General features: G+C 31.2%; 2 protein-coding genes across 4 annotated transcripts; both read right to left on the reverse strand.

Moving 5' to 3' along the window:
• Positions 1–1,794: 1,794 nt before the first annotated feature.
• LOC108319085 (polygalacturonase At1g48100) lies at positions 1,795–6,596 on the reverse strand. Of its 3 annotated transcripts, XM_052871363.1 has the most exons (8): positions 6,410–6,596; positions 5,103–5,353; positions 3,726–4,247; positions 3,376–3,543; positions 3,208–3,252; positions 2,918–3,125; positions 2,734–2,815; positions 1,795–2,576 (listed from the first exon to the last, which is right to left on the reverse strand). In XM_052871363.1, the coding sequence occupies exons 3-8, from the start codon at positions 4,161–4,163 to the stop codon at positions 2,072–2,074; spliced, it is 1,446 nt and encodes a 481-aa protein (XP_052727323.1). In that variant the 5' UTR covers positions 4,164–4,247; positions 5,103–5,353; positions 6,410–6,596; the 3' UTR covers positions 1,795–2,071. The 3 variants fall into 3 exon arrangements, with proteins under 3 accessions (XP_052727323.1, XP_052727324.1, XP_017405594.1); XM_052871364.1 differs by lacking the exon at positions 5,103–5,353; XM_017550105.2 differs by lacking the exons at positions 5,103–5,353; positions 6,410–6,596 and having other exon boundaries at positions 3,726–4,979.
• A 4,886-nt stretch (positions 6,597–11,482) lies between these two features.
• LOC108319094 (glycine-rich RNA-binding protein 4, mitochondrial) lies at positions 11,483–16,248 on the reverse strand. Its single transcript, XM_017550118.2, has 4 exons — positions 16,055–16,248; positions 12,413–12,481; positions 12,194–12,300; positions 11,483–11,807 (listed from the first exon to the last, which is right to left on the reverse strand). Exons 1-4 carry the CDS (start codon positions 16,188–16,190, stop codon positions 11,673–11,675), a joined length of 447 nt encoding a protein of 148 aa, XP_017405607.1. The 5' UTR covers positions 16,191–16,248; the 3' UTR covers positions 11,483–11,672.
• Between the last annotated feature and the right edge of the window lie 1,893 nt (positions 16,249–18,141).

Below are 18,141 nucleotides of genomic sequence, written 5' to 3' on the forward strand. Positions count from 1 at the left end.
GACCAACTGGTCACAACATGATAAAATTAATATTGGTAATGATAAATCAACGTCTTAATGTAGATTAAGATATAATTAGATCGTAAATAAACCAACAAAATGGTAAAAACTTATTACAACTATTATATATAAAAGTTTCATGTATGACTTTAACATAATATATACATAATATGCATTAACCAAAGATCATCTACTAACTTTAATATTGAAATACCTTCATAATATTTGAATAGATTTTAAACAATGTTGAAAATCGAACAATTAACGACCTAAAAACTATCCTATCTACAACACAATCTGCATAGTCTACGACAACTAGTCCAAACTCCAAAACGATAAATAATCTGAAAAGACAATAAATAAAAAAGAAAGGAGAAATCATGTTACAAAATGTTGTAAATGTTTTCTTGAAATTAATTAGAAATAGTTTGGTAACAGTATACAGTATCCTTGATGAAAAGTAATAAATGTTGTCATGAAAGTATAAATAGTATGGCACATTATTAGTAATAATACTTTACAATATAATTGATGGTAGAGAAAAAAAAGTAATAAATACTCTCTTTAAAGTAGAAATAGTTTAGAATAACATTAGTAATTACTTATACTAGAGACCATCGATAGTGGAAAAATAGTTATAAATGCTTTCTTGAAAATATAAATAGTTTTAAATAAGATTACTATTTATTAATGCTTTCTTGAATGTAGAAATAGTTAGGAATAACATCAATAGTTATATACATGTACCTTTAAAAGTAGAATAAATACTCATTCGACAATATTATTTAATATATAAAACAATAGTTTCTATAATTTACTTGTTATGAAAATGTTCCACTTAATTTTTAATTTTAAGATTAAATAAAAGTGTCTTGCAAAATTAAAATTGTTAAAAGTATATTTTTTTCCACATTGTAAAACAAATTAACGCGATTTCGAAATTGTTTAAATTGTAATCAATCACTTATTTAAATATTTGTCTTAAACGTATTTTGTTTCGTTAATTCACTATTTTATTTTCAATATATTAATAAAACATTAAATTAACAAACTAAAAAAATATTTTAACGGATTAATTTGTCATTTTTTAAATAAAAAGCGTTTTTCTTTTTTTGTTTTAACTTATCTTTATTATATAATGTGATCCATCAATGATTTTTTTTTACTTTAAGAAAAAAACCTGCTGAAATTCAATTTTACAGTAATATTTAAAAAAATGCACGCATTCAATTATCTTCCACTTTGTTTTTTCTTAAAATCTAATTAATATCTTATTCTTCTGTTATAATATTGTAAATTGAATTATTTAATGAATTTTTAATCAATTTTAAATATTTTTTATCTGTATAATGATATTTTTCATCCAAATAGCATATTTGAATCTAAAATCTACTTGTGTCAAATATTAACATAATAGTATAGTTTCTTTTTTAGGTTAGAATTTGGTTATCGGAAATTGAATTATGAATTGTGTTATTTTTTACAACTATTTGTTTGAAAATCTCCTTTTTATTTTTTAAATAAAATAAATAAATTCAGTTCAAAATTTAAAATTGAATTCTAACTTATGTTTCAATATTTTTCTTTTAAATTATTGTTCAAAATTTGGTTTCTCCAAATTTTAATATGAAAAGAAATGTGCATAAATATTTCATACTAGGTAATTCTATTGTCCATATATCAGATAAACATATCCAGTACAAAAGATCAATAAAATTATGAAAATATTTTTACAACCACAAAAAAGAAGATTATGTTTACCTTTGCATGAAAATATTTTTACAACCACAAAAAGAAGATTAAGGTGTAGTAATATATAAATGTTGAATGAAGCTATTACAGAGTGTAGGCCCCAAAAGAGACCAATTTCTGCATCTCATCGCACAAAATGGGAATAATGTACCCAGATAGGGACGAATCCTAAAAGATTATCACAGAGAACCATCATCAACATAATAATGTTCTATCATATATGTATAGTATATCATATATCATATATATTTCATCTAATATCTTGTATCTATAAGCCACCTTATATATATATATATTTGATATAAGTAACATGTCTGGTTTAACTGCATTGATATTCAGAAAGATCGCCCACTGTCTCAGGGTCACCTTCCCTTAAGCAATTGATTGGAGGTATAGTCAAGGTCTCCTGTGTCCCATAAGCATTCCAGCAAAAGGGGTCATCAAGCAATGCTCCTTCGAATGGCAAAAGCTCAACCTCAGACAGAGTGATGTTTGTGCAAGCAACACTGTCACTGCAAGCAAAGTGAATAGGAGCTGTTCTCACATCATAGGTGCCCTTTATGTTGCTGTACGACACATCATTCACGTGCACAGCTGAACTCTGGTTTAGGCATTCCTTTGACAAACAGTAGTATTGATCGATGATGATGCAGTTCCCAACGTTTTCCATTTGGATGCTATCAAATCTCAGACCTGTCACTGATCCCATTCCCCCTTGCCATGTCTTGATTCTTAGTCCGTTGTCTGATTCTCTTATGATGCTGTCACGGACTGTCAGGTTTGACACACATGCCTGAGAGTTGTGCACTCCAAGACTTCCAATGCTGCACAAACAAATTACCATCGCACAAAAGTTATGCCATACTCCTTCCAAAACTATGCTTGTCTTAATCATGTACTTTTGTTTCAAAATTGCTGATGTTTATCAAATTCAACATAACATTTCCAATGTTTTTTTCAAGTGGTGGTTCTGCATTGTACCTAATCCCGTGGCTAGGACCACAAGTTAAACCTGCTATATCCACGTTTGAGGAACCGGGTCCAACTGAAATGCAATCGTCACCTGTTGAAACCATGTGATTATGTTATGGCATAAGTAAAAAACAGTGAAATGTTGAACCAATATATCAAACGGGGTGAGTGAACATTGCAATATAGTCAATACCATTGCTTATCATGGAGTTGTAAATCCCCACATCTTTGGAGTTTTCTACATGGATTCCATCGGTGTTGGGGCTCAGTTTTGGTGAAGAAATGTAGAGCTTATCAATCAGCACTCCTTGGCAACCATCAAACTTCATGTGAAACTGAGGACTGTTTTGGATTTTAAGCCCATTCACCTTCAAATTGGAGCTCATGAAGAATCGTATCATCTACAAACAAAAGAAGGGTAAGTCCAAATTTATAGATACCTTAACAGTTAGTAAATGGACGAGCTTGGTTGAGTTTACTTACAGCTGGACTACCACATGGTCCTGACAAAGTTTTTCCATTGGGACCCTGAAAGTGCCATTTTTTAAGCATTTAGTATATGTTTCCGTTCAACTTTAAATAACCACACCAACACAAATTGAGGGAAGAATGCACACATTGATTGTGTTTGTGACAAGACAAAATGTTTACCCTGTGAGGTTTGCAAGGGAGATCCCACCATTTGTCTCCATTCCCTTCTATTGTTCCAGTACCATTTAGAGTCATTTGGTCAAGTCGGTAAAATACAAGCCATTGGTTTCTACTATCTTTTTCTGGCCATGAATTTGGTCCATCTGGTGCCATCAGTGTTCCATCCACCTGGTTATTTGTCTAACTTTTTAGCAAACTGAAATACTTTCATTATCATACATAGGCAGTTAAAGTTAAATGATCTTAACCTTGTGTACAAGGTTGAATGAAGGGCTAATATTAACTTCTCTCATGTCTCACACATGAAACAAAAATACTATGTGAAGTGAGCATTTAAGAAGCATTCTTACTTGGAATACCAATCCTGGCTTGCATGGACCTGAAAAAATAGTGGAAGTGATCTTAAAGATGTAGTCTTCTGGAGCAAGAAGAATTCCAGACTCCACAGCACATGCTGCTTTCCATGCTGCCCTGAATGCAGGTGTGTCATCAGCACAACCATCTCCAACTGCCCCAAAGGATCTCACATCAAAAACACAGTCAGAAGAGGAGGTTTGGTTATCATTTGGATAAGGGTCAGAAGGAACGGTGGGAGAATCAGCAGGGGGTGGAACTGAAGGGTTTGGGTTCTCTGGCTCAGTGGAAGAATCAGAAGGAGCAGTAGGAACAGAAGAAACTCTCCTCTGCTTGCTGTGATGGTGGTATCTTCCCTCCACATTTCCAAAATTATGGTTCAAAAGGGTCACAATGATCCATAGAGTAGAACATACACGAACTGTGAGATCCATGAGGGGTTCTAGTTTGTGAATATTTTCACTCTGTGAATGTGTGTGCCAATGTGGGAAGGACCACAAAATGATGCTAAGTTGTTTCTGTAAATAGACCAAAACTTCTAATTCAGAATTTGTAGTTCTTGAGATAAATGGATGAGAATGAAATAGAAGAATGGAAAACGTTTAATGCATATCCAGAGGAAGCTTAGCAAAGAGCACTCATATTTATATTGGAAAACTTGTATGATATGGAACACAAGGAATGCTCAAACCATAAGGATGCCACGTGTAGAATTCATGTTGGTTGAAAAGGCCAGAGTGTCAAAGAAACTTTAAAAGGTACTTTTAGAGGTAAGCATTCTGTTTAAAGCTCTACTACATTCAAATTCAAAAAGTTTATTTGTTTGATAAAGTTAGGGAAAACAATTTACATGCTTCTTTTTCATGTTCTTCCTCAATTGAAATTGAATTTTATCTCAATATTTAACCTTCATTTTAAGCTTAAAAGTTGTTTTGGGAGCTAGATTGAGAGGGAAAGAAATGAGGATACCTTTTATTTATATATTAAGATAATTAAATATTATTTCACAAAGATTTTCCATTTCCTACTTTTACCAATCCGTTATGTTCTTCCTTTGTGGATGAAAAAGTTCATCTTTTCTGGTACCCCATGCCACGTCCTTTTCACTTACATTACTCAATCTTATACATTGAACAATTTTCAGTTACTAGGCTATTGTGAAGCAAATTTTCTTTTACTTTAAGCCATATCCAATAGAAGAATCTATTTTGAATTCTTAACATATATTTTCTTGGTTTATTTGTGTTATATATATATAACTGATGATTCTTATATATGATGCCATGTATAATTAGTCTATAACAGAATAATATAGGAACAAAAAGAAAAATAGTTCTTTTGTAATAAAGAGACAACAAGTATATTAATTTGACCTTTGAAAGACGGTGAATTTTTTAGTTGAAAAGAATAAACAAGCCATGTGTGTGTATTTTCCAAGAAAATATGAAAAACCATTCTAAACACTGTTGTCTTCAATCTACATATCCTGTCATATGTAACATGTTTTTCTGTATGTTTTCCCTGAGAAGAGGCCAAATCAGTGCTTGCATTGCATAGCTTCTGATTCTGAAAACCCTATAAGACATTGCACGTTTGTTCTGGCTAAAAGTTAATAAAACCAGATCTGTAAATTAAGCACACACTGTCAGATTGTAAGCAGTTCAAAATAACAAACCATCATGAAGAAATAATACAACAAAACTTTCATGGTGTCGCACAAATCCTCCAGTCTAATTTCAATTATGCTTCATATCTTCAACTAATGCGCCTGTTTGACTGATAACAATAATAAGAATGTTTTAAATCTTACAAAATTTAACTCTAAGATAAGGTTTCCTTCACATATATGTTATCAATTCATTTTATTTTTAAATCTTTCTTTTCCATCTTATCTCTTTTAATATCCAAACATGAGAATTCATTATGATTTAATCTTTCACCACAAAACAATAATCATCTAAAACATACTTTCCAATTAAGAAATGACAGGGAAATTTTTGAAATGGTAAGGCAATTGAAACATCACGCACGTCACGATGAATTAATTATCCTATGGAAGTCTCGTTCACATTGTTATACTAAATAATATTTGCTTGTTCTGTTATGGCATGACCAACTTGCAGTCACAAAAGAACACGTAGAAGCCTATGAGAGAAGGATAATTCATTAATATTTTGGCACAGAAAAGAATTTAAAATAAGCATCAAATTGGGTGAATATGGTATTGATGTAAAAGCAATCCATCCCGTGACTCTTTGTTGTTGTTTAGCTCCTTGTGGCCAAGAAATTGTAGGCAGCATATATTAGGTGGGTGACCATCGATTTAACTTAACCCATTCACGGGTGACACAATTCATGTTTGATTAAATGTCACCAAAAGAAAAAGAAAAGAAAAAGAAAAAGAGAAAAGAGAAAAAGAAAAAGAAAAAGAAAAAGAAAAGAATGATACAAAGTAGTGGCATGTAATACACAGTCCTAATATCAAGGTTTAAAGGTTAAAAATTGCAACTATGCATTAGTCTCATTTGTAGTATGTAATATTTTTACTGCAATAAGATTCCATAACCCTTTTAGAAACCATACGATCACTCAATTTTATACATGGTTCTATCTATCAACATGACCACTCAAGGAAACATATTAACAAACAGTGAAAGAGCAATGGACTTTGTGACTTCACCTGAATATAAGTGTTTGTTTGCTCTGAACTTTCTTGGTTGAGGAAGTTTTTCCTGTAAGCATACAAAGGCAATGGTGCATGTAAACAAATTGTGATGATGCAAAAAGACTGAGTTAGCTAAGTTAAAGTTGAGTGTGAAGAGGGTTTTATAGATGGTAAGATTTTGACAGATAGTGAAATAGTTGAGCGTGCATGCATTGCTTCCAAGTTTGTCATAATCTGTCACGTGTGCAGTCTCACGGGTGAGATAAAGAGAAAAGGGAGATTCCAAAATCAAATATAAACACAAAAATTATGAGCTTAACAGAACAAAAGTTTGTGATCAAAGAGATTCTGCAACATAAAGGTGAACACTTTTTTGTGTGCCCTGACAGATACATTGGCAGTTGCCAGTTTGTGGCTCTAGATTAGACACGTGGCGTGCTCATACTCGTAGCTACTGGTTCTGTGCCTGCTTCATCACAGATAGGAACAATAAGACTAACGAATGGAACCCAATGTTATATACAAAGAAAAGGAATAAAAAACTAAACGTAAGAAGAAGAAGATATAGACAAGTTGAAGTCTTTACTAAAATATTAGTCCGGGCTTGTTTTTGAGGAATAAGAGAAAAAAAGTTGTAATAAAATAAAGGTTAATTTTTTTTTCTAATGAAATATTTTATTTAGTTCAATTTAGTCTTTTAATTTTAAAAAATATTTAATTAGATCATTTTCACTATATTAAATTAAATTTGTTAAAATTTATACATCAAATCATCTAAAATTAATTTTAATACTTATACATTTTAAATAAAATATTTGATATATAAATTTTAAAGAAAATTTAATGAAAATATGATCTAATTAGATTATTTAAAAAAAAATTAAAAGACTAATTGAATCAAATAAAACTTAAAGATTTAATTAATTTTTTTATAAAAATTTGAGGAACAAAATAGAATTTTATTATAAAATAAATAAAGTGTGTAACAAGGAAATTATAATTAATAAGAATGACAAATATAAATTATATATATATATATATATATATATAATTAACAATATTTAAAACTTATACATATCTATATTTATTTATATTTCTTCACATAAAGTATATTTGAACATATATTTTCAAGAAAAAATTTAAAAATATATAATAAAAATAAAATTAACTTCTCGTTAACTTAAAATTAATTTATGCATAGTTTAAAAATAAGAATTTGAAGAAATTATATAATTCTTAATTATTATTTTATTCCTCTTGAAAACTCCTATTATGTGTAAGAATATTGTAGGTTTTTAATATGTGTTGTATTATGTAAGAATATGGAAAATCATGTTTTTGAAATTGATAATGGGTTTAAATTTGTGATACTAGGTTATTTTAATATTAAAAGTTAAAAGTATAAATAAAGTTTGTAATGATTGTGTTTCATTATTTAAAAACACATTATTTTTAAAAAACTTTTTTTTGGAGCTCTCTCTTTCCTAGATTTTCTCACCGTCAATTTATTTGTTTGAAGATATTGAAAACACACAATTTTTTTAAAAATCTTTTTTTTAGAGATTTCTTCCTTGTCTTTGGTTTTTCTCACCATTAGTTCATATGTTTGAAGATCGAAGACTACTAGGATGATCCTTATGGTGAACTTTTCACTTATGTCTAATCAGTTTATTCTATAAAGTAAGTTAGTTTTCTATCACTTTTCTTGGTTTTCTGTTTTTCATTTGCATGTGACCCTTGGTGGCTCGCATGTAGATTTTGAATTTTCTTTTCTAGTATCTGTTGATTAGTGGTTCTAATGGTGTGTTCTGATTGTGTTTATGTTGTTCATAGGGGTATTTTGGTCTGTCTTTTAGGTTAGGAAAGCTAATTGCATTCTTATTAACTGATAGACACATTTTAATTGATAATTGTATGCTTGTATGATATTTGGTTTGTGTGATTAATCTATTTGATGAAATATGATATATGGAGTTAAGTAGGATTTAATTTGGCTTATATTGATTGTATTTTGAAATTGGGAATTTTATTCAAATGGTATTGAAATTGAGATGAATTGAGTCATTTAGTATGTACAATTTGATAATTGGTGTGTGTTTTGACATATGTGATTGTTGTTGGACTGCTTTTATAGGTTGGAATGACATAAAATTACAAAATTATGTAGACTCACTAGACAAGAATATACTCATTGACCGAAGTTAAAGTTAGAGAGCTAATGACTTGGTGGTCACTTGACGAGAATATAATCACTAGGAAAAATCAAAGTCAAAAACCTCACTGACTTGACAGTCGTTGGGTGAGAGTATACTCGCTGGTCGAAGTCGAAGTTAGAGAGCTACTGACTTGGTGGTCATTAGGCGAGAATAATCTTGCTGGGTGAAACCAAACTTAAAGAGCTCACTAACTTGACAATGGTTAGGTGAGACAAGTATGGCTGACTAGCTTTGGGAGAATTTAAGTCTGAGTTCTAGTGATAATCTCGTTGGGCAAACTATCTGATTGTTGGGCGAGTGTACTTTTATGAACTACTGGCTAACACTATCTTTTTATGTTTTCTTTTGGTATATTTAATGTGTGACTTTGTAAATGTTAAAATGATGGTTGGATTATGATGTTCATTTGAGAATGATTGACACTAATCCAAGGAGGATTAGTTGTGATATCTTTAGTGTATATAAATTTAGTATTGAGAGTTATCATGTCACTATAATAACCATCTAATCTCAAGTAGAGAAGAGTGGAGTATTGATGAGAGGTGCATGAGGTCCTACTCTAGGGGCTTTACCTTAACCAAAGATAGGTGATGGACTAACTTTGTGTGTAGTAGCTTGGATGGGCAAGTTATTTCACCACCACAAGTTCATAACTCACTAGAGTTTAATATCAATACATGTATCCGAATAAATGAATCTTGTATGAGTCTTCATGTGTGATATGTTTATTTTATTGAATGAATGGTATGTGATGATAACTCTATGTCTATTTTATAAATACTTCTTTTTTTCACATTAGCTTATCATTTTCCTTTTTGTTGTTTTGCCTATATTTTATCTTGTTTGCAATTATCACGTAAATGGTGTAAATGGTGTAAGCAGATGATGATGTAGTAATTGATATAGTGAGGTGATGGTAATGTTACAGTGTAGTTCATACGATGATTTTGTTATGTATAATTTTTTTAAAAAAATTTTTTATTGTACTATCTATTAATATAATATTTTCTTAGTTGTATTAAACCTTTATAAGTATTTTGATATTATAGTTATACTTAGGACAACTATAATAGCATTATATATTTGTGAATTATGTTGATTATGTGATGTTTCTTTTTAGTAATGGTATACCATTCATTTGGAATGTTACATATTGATGGTAAAATTATTAATTCACAGATGACACAAAAAACAAAACAGACTTAGTGAGATAAGCACGACTAAGACATTTAAATAATTGGTTGTTAGAATAAGAGTATTGCGAAACCAAGGAGGTATGCTTGGTATTAAATTATACACACGGTGTGAAACGGCTAAACTATTAAGGAAAAATAATAAATCACATTTTAGACTCTTTTAAAACAAAAAATAACGCAAAATATTAATTTTTTAATCAAATTGTTATTATAAATCATTATTTATGCATATTACTAAAATTTTAATATAAATATAATATATAGAGGGAAAGGGAGAGAGATATTTTTATGTATACAGTTGAAATTAAGATTACTTCATCTTATCTTAAAAGATATTTTAGATAGATAATTCTTTATATTTATAGTTATTTTTTAACTAATGATTAACTTTTTTATATTATCGATATTATCATTAAATTTGTAATTATTGATAATTAATTATAACTTTTTATTTGTCAAATAAATTTATTAATAATAATAATTTTTTATTTGTCAATAAATTTATTAATAATTAATTATAGTTTTTTATTTGTCGATAAACTTATTGATAATTACTTTTATTAACGTATTTTTAGTCATTATAATTCTTCTATAAACATGAGTTAGCAACAAATTATTTTATTTCTAATAAATTGGATTCTTGGTAATAAACCATTCTATTGTAATAAAAAAACTCTTATATCAATTTTGATAATAAAGTTTTGAAACTATAATTACGAAATATTGTATCAAAGTTTTAATATTTTAATTACAAACTAAACCTCTAATGATAGTTGTTTCTTTCTGCAATGCTCTTAATGAAAATATGAGAAAGAAAACACATGATTCTTTATTCTCATGTACTTTTGTCACAGAAAATAAAAAATAAGTGAGAAAAGGTTTAAAATTAATTAAATGTATATTTTATTGTTTATTAAATTAATTAGATGAATGCGAATGGTTAACGAACTGGCTTTCACCCTTTTCACGTGTTGGTGTCTTTTGTTCTTGTGTGTGTCACGGACTCAGTGGAAGGGAATAATAAAAGAAATGTTAATTGGGTTTTGAATAGATTTGTATTCCATTGGAGTGAGACAGTGACGAAGACAGCAAATGTATGAATCGAATCGTGAGGAATAAAACACATGTAAGGTTTCATCACCTTCTTAAGAACCCATTATTTTAACTTCTTTTAATAATTTTCTGCATTTGTCTTAATCAAACATAGTCATTCAACCGGATTTGGCTCAGACGTGTTTAAGGAAAGTTGCTGCCTGTTCCACCTTCACTCTCTCTTGTCCCAATTCTCACTTTCATACTAACCACTTTTACATTTTTTTTATTGACTATATTATATTTTCATTTAATATTTGTTATTAATCTTAACAAAATTAACAGACAATATTAAATAAACTTTTCTTACAAGATTTCATTAAAAAATTTGTTGATTTATGAGAGATTTGATTTTATGCAACTGCAGAGATAAATAAGAGTTACATCTTAACATTATTGAAGGATGGGTTCATCATAACCAAATATCATTAATTCAGCTTTTTTAATCAACCATCATCCCTTTACCATGTAATTGTGTTTTGCATTTTTCATACAACATCAAATGTATAATGGTGCTTCAAACTCATGAATGAAAATCACCTAAATCTTTGTAATAAAATTTATAACTGTTGGAGCCCTACAGATAGATCAAGTTAATTTTATTGTGCCAAAATCAAGAGTGCATGAAAGATTACATCAAGTACAGTATTGCATCAATATTATTACAAAAACATGTTCCATCAAACCCTAACTTGTATAGCCATATTTTTATAAATTGATATTTGTTACTTCATCATTTTCTGTTCTACAGCTTCCCTCAATTATGAATTTTGATCAGTACCAACAATCTACCACTTCTTGCTCTGGCAAATTCCACTTCTTTGGGGGTCCTGAGGCCCTTGGGGTTGCACCAAAACAATCCCAACCCAATCTAGCAATTTCCACATAGATTGTTCGACCATAAAAATCCTGTAGAAAATGGACAATAAACACATCAAAAGGGAACACTCAATTGCCAATGGATTTTATCATCCAAATACCAAATACGGACTAAAAATTACCTAGATAGCATGTTGTGCCAAATATATACACAGATAGCAGGGTTTTTTCTTTTTCATATCAGAATTCAGTTTTCAGAAACAAATTTTTATTTTCTTTTTCCTTTTTCATTTAAAGAAAAGGGTAAAGATATTTTTAAAAAAAAATTGAAAACATAACCCATTTCAAAATTCAATGCTATCTGTGACACAGTATGTTATCTGGGTAAATTTTAAATCCAAGCGTACTATTTGGGTGAAAAAATCATTGCCAATGTCATGGCTGGCAGAAGAAGGATGAGGCATGAAAATTTGAACCTTCTGATCCATGGTTTCTAGTGCAAGCATGGCATCATCTTGGCATGTATATTGAATGAAAGCAATACCCTTGGATCTTTTCGTTTTCATATCTTTAACCATTTTAACTGCACACATAAAATGCATGACCCAAGAGGTGAGTTAGAGTAGTAAAAGTCATGATGTAAACCATCCCAAGACTCACACCATTGTGAACAATGAGAAAACTTGGGCATTTACCTTCAGCTATCTTTCCAAAATTAGAAAATTCCTTTTGCAAAGTAATCTCACCAGTAGAATAGGGTAAATCTGCTTCCAGATAAAAACAAGTAGAAATTGATGTAAAAAAGTAGGTAAGATGCAATATCTGAAATTAATATAAATCTGCCTCCATGGCATGGAGACAACATAAGTCAAAAATAAAAAAAGGGCACACAGTCATGCAGATTGATCACTGATGAAAATTAAGAACTGCACAAAGTAAAGAAAATCTCCACCAAACAACAATAATCAGAACTATATCAGTAAAAGACACCGTAGATGGAAACTAAGCGGATAGATATGATAGATGCTTAGTGCTTTGAAGCTAAATGCTTCTCATATGTTACTGGAACTTTTATGATTAGAAGTCAAAACCAGTAATGATAATATAGTAGCTAAAGCTAAGTCAAATATTGTCTAATTAGATTAGACACTAGTCTGCACGGCAGATACATTAACTTGCTAGATATCAAATTAACAAAAGAGCAGTGTTGTTAACCAGATGATTTCGTAACAGACACCTTTGTACTTCTATTTATCAGGTAGATAATTGGCAAAAGTGATTCTGTTATTACTGTATAAGAACATTTTTACTAGTCACTGTAACAAGGACGAAAGATCAACAATCCTCCTAAACAAAGAAACCGTCACAACTATATATAGAGTCTAGAAAAGTATGTTCATAAGGTACTACCTCTACACCAACTATGGCTAACAATTCATCATCCCCTCCTTTTTTATTCATAAACTTTACAACTTAGAGCAATACACTGAGCCAATCATTGCCTATCTGCACAATAATGGAATAAAATATAAAGAAATATAATAAGGCAATGACATCAACATCCTGATATGTCCCCTTTAATATCTGATGTAGTCTTTCAATCTACTAAGGTCCCTGGTATCACTCTTATGGGTCAATGTACTGTCATTTGTCTACCCCAAAGATGTTCAAATAAAATTTTGAAGAAAATAAATTTTCCAGCATAGAGCACAGAAACACTGAGAAAGCATGAAATGTAGAAAAAGGTAGAAAGAAAATATAGTCAGAGCTGAAAACGATCTCCAGTACCCTGGACTTAGTCCCTGTTATAAATCCCAAACATAGACAGTAACCCCAGTTGCCAAAATGGAGCACAAGGCCCAAAAGGCTCATACTGAATGTCTGAAACCAAGTAGGACAAAGAACATTGCCTAATAAAAGCCTGATACCTAAGATATTGACAATAACTCAGATGTGGCACACCATAACTAGTATTCTTTGATAATTCTGTTTGATTTACTGTCAAAAAATCAAATAAAACTATGCAAATTATTAAATATAATCATATATACCGAGCTTCTTACAAATATAATCAATTTTCAGTCCTCGCAAAGACCTTGTGAAAATATTTGCTAACTAAAATGTGTTTGGTTCTCTCATGAAAGACAAGATTAGAACAAATATGAAGAGTAGCCTCATTGTCACATATAAGTGTCATTTAAGTGACATATCCAAATTGTAACTCTCTAAGCTTAAGCCAAACAAGCTCACAAGTGGCTCAGGTCATAGTTCTATATTCTACTTTTATACTAGATCTTGCCACAACACTTTGTTTCTTGCTTTCCCAAGAGATTAAGTTACCTTCTATTAGAAAGAGATCTTGTCCAACCAGCATATGAATAACAAACAACTCATGGTTATTGGAACCATATAACAACCATTTTTCCAAGAGCTCCTTTAATGTAATTTAATATACAGATAACTCCATTCCAATGATTTTCACATGGAGAATTAAGAAATTGGCTTACCACACTAACAGCAAAGGAAATGTCAGGACGAGTAACTGTAAGATAATTTTATTTTCCAACTAGTCTTCTATACTGCTTGGAATCTGACATAAACTCTCCCTGATTTGGTAGAAGTTTAGTATTAAGATCCATGGGTGCATCAAAAAATTTTGAATTCATCTATCTAGTTTCCTCCAAAATATCCAATGCATACTTCCTTTGAGATATAAGGATACCATCGTTGGATTGTGTCACCTCAATACCTAAGAAATATTTGAGTTTGTCAAGATCTTTGGTTTGAAAATGGTCACAAAGATGTTGTTTCATCTTAGAGATGCCATGATTGTCACTAATGATGTCATCAACATATACTATCAAGTAGACACATCCCCCACTCGAGTGATGATAAAAGACTAAATGATTTACATCACACCGAGTCATACCAAATTGTTGAACAACTAAAAATCCAAGGTTCTCCAATCAAAGCACCAATCATAGATCATGAAAGAGAAGAAAGAGGCGACCTTGACACATTGGATCACTATCGGAGAGGAGACAGGACACGCTACCACGTGGGGTGGATAAAGGGCGCAAATCCAAAACTTTGAGAGGCGTGTGAGGACGCATGAGAGCTTTGATTAAGGCGTCGTTGACGACATGATAGTCGCTTTGCCGAGAGAATCAAAACTGTATGGTAGCTGGTCGAAATTGGAACTCTGACAATGTTAAGGGCGACGATGGTTCAAGAGAACTCACAAGCTCTTCTACCATTCTATTGCTCATATGACATTCTCAGCAACCTCAAGATCTTCTCCAGAGCTCAGCTGGTGGACAACATCTTGCTATTTCAGCTAAATTGGTTCACCATGAACCGATGATAAACTCGAAAACTTCTTTTGTCTCCTTCAACCTCAAGCTCTCGAACTCGTCCCGAAGTGTTTGAAATTGGACTTGTTTCCTCGCTCATCTCCCTTGTACACTTTTTCCAAAATATCCCACACTTCTTTTGAATTTTAGCAATTGTTATCTTTTAAAAGACAGACTCATCAACAAACACTTAAGCTCTCAAGCTCTAATGCCAATGTCAATTTGATGACAAGTTTTTCTTTTGTGTAAATATTCTGATTCACTTTTCATTCATTAAACAAAAAATAAAATTGTGAACGTATGTACACATTGGAATGGCTTTCCACCTATCCATTCTAAAACTGCTAAGAGATTAACTCTCATTTAAGTTTATTCAATAACCTTAACCCTCATTTAAGTTTATTCAACAACATTAGCTATCATTTAACTTTATTGGCCATATTAAAAGCCTTGTAAAAATCATCTTCCATGAATGGAAAGGATAATTTTCATCTCTTTGGACTAACCAACCAACCCAAAATCTTCAGAGGCCAGAATGGTGTTTTACTCAGCACTTAATTTTTCTCATACCCTTAACCTTACATATCCCACCAAGGAACTAACATTCACCTGCCTACACTTTTTTGTAGCATAAACTACCTAGAGCTGGCAATGGTAGATAACAGTTAAAATGACATCTAATCTCGGTGCCACACCATAAGTAAAATAAGCATCATATATGACAAGGCTTTCAAGTGCAATAAATAAACAAATGTCCTTATATTTTCTCCTTAGAACTACCCACATCACCAAATTGGGTGGCGTAAAAATTGCTGCTTTGTAAGGAAAAGGGTATAAAAAGGAGCTAATTCTAAATTGAGTGTGTATCCATAAGGCTCAAACAACACAAGAACAATTGGAAATGAGATGGGCATGAATCAAACACACAAATAAACGCTTCAACTAAATGAAATTGAAGGGTAAGAGGGTGAGAACGAATATTACTCTTAACAACAATTTTGCTCGCAAGAGGGTAGTCATGGCGCAGAGAAGATGCCCTGAGCGTAAGAAGAGAAGGTTTTACAGTTGCAGAGGGTTTAGCGAAGCCAGGGAAGGAAGGAGCCAACATACTCATCTCCATCACCAAAACCAAATACGGCCTTTGATTCTTATGAGCACAGCGAACGAGGTTGTTCTAAACTAATTTGATTTCATAATTTTAAATTTCGTATATTTTTTTATCACAATTATTAATCTTTTATCAGTTAGTTTTAAGTATATTTTATCTTTTAGGGTATATTACATGTTACTCTTTTAATTTTTTTTTTTCTTTTAACCTTCACAACGTTACTTGGTTTTATTTTATTTCTATTGTTTTTAGAGTATATTTTATTTATGTCAAAATGTTACAATTTCGCAATGTTTTATTTTATCTTTTAGAGTATACTTTATCTTTTATTTTAATAAATGTAACATTATTCATAATAATTCATGAAATTCTCTTATAAATACAATATATAAAGGATGACATATCTCAGCTTATTTAACTGATATGGTAAGACTAAATTAAATTTAATTTTCACTGTTTCAATAATAATTTAAAAATAATATTATAATATAAGTAAATATATTTTTAATTATTTTAACAAAAAATTGAAATTTGTTATTTATTCAATGATATAATTTGGTCTTTAAACTTAAAAATAAGTCTTATAACCTAATTGAATTCAAAATTTCTTACATCGAATAACGTTTTACGTTAATGTTTCAATTGTTCATAGTTTAAATATTTACGTGAAGTATATTTATAACATAAAAAAATTTAATCACGTATTATATTAAATATTATAAAGTTTTATAATTAGATATATTAACAGATAAAGAGCCTAATCCTTCCCAAAAACAACATTGTGCAGCAGTAGAAATGGACCACAATGCACACTCTACTACCTCATATTTTTACATTACAGAAATAGTTGAATAATAGCTGTAAATAACTAGCATTCTTCTAAAATATGATCAGTTGTATAGTGGTTATTCTCCTTTATTTGTTCTTATCCACATGTTGTAGCAATATGTACGATGTACTTTTCTTTCCTCAACAATATATAGAATTCATTCCAATATCCTCTCTTTCTTACCTTTCGGTCTTTCCCTTTTATGGTATCAAGAGCCATTCTTTGACATATCAGGCTCAACTTCTATTACGTCCAACCTAGGGTCCAATGAAAATTCTTCAAATCCCCCACCTGACCCCACCAAAAATCCTTCTAGTCCATATCACATACACCCTAGTGAAAGTCCATCATTCGTCATCTAGCCCTCGTTGGCAACAATTATCATTCCTGGTCTTGGTCATTTCGCATGGCCCTTGTCTTCAAAAACAAAATGGGGTTCCTCAATGGTTCCATTCCAGCCCTTGCCGCCACAGACTCATTATTCCCTCAATGGGAACGATGCAACACACTCATCATGTCCTGGTTATTGAACTCTCTATCACCTTTCCATAGCTAAAAGTTTGATCTACCTTGACAAAGCTATCGACATTTGGACCGATCTTCGTGAACGTTTTTCCCAAAGCGCTTTACTTCGAATCGTAGAACTTCAAGAAGAAGTCTGTTTGCGATTGTTCTGCAAAAATGTGTCATACACAAGACTTCATCATCAGGTTCCTTAAAGGTCTTGATGATCGTTTTTTAGTGGTTCGGTCTCAAGTGCTCCTTATGGAACCCCTACCGTCCGTGAATCAGATTTTTTCCATGGTCATTCAACACGAACATTAACAACCAGATGTCGTTTTTTTCCACTAATGAGCCTAACTCGTTTGCCAATGCTATCATGGACAGAGCTCGAAGTACCACAAACAAAGCCAACTCCTCGAAAAAAGTGTAGCTATTGTCATCGTCCCTACCACACAATGGATGTTTGCTATAGCACGCATGGTTAACCACCGGGTCATCCTCGTTATCCCGGAAGGCCAAAATTTAATCCTTGCACTGGTTCTTCAGCTCACAACGCCGTTAGTGATGCTTCTTCCGTTGAGGAGAAGGAGACCAATGAGAGCTCCACTCAAGATTATGGGCTTAATCTCA

The sequence above is a fragment of the Vigna angularis genome, chromosome 1 (assembly GCF_016808095.1).
Source record: "Vigna angularis cultivar LongXiaoDou No.4 chromosome 1, ASM1680809v1, whole genome shotgun sequence".
Classification (NCBI taxonomy): domain Eukaryota; kingdom Viridiplantae; phylum Streptophyta; class Magnoliopsida; order Fabales; family Fabaceae; genus Vigna; species Vigna angularis.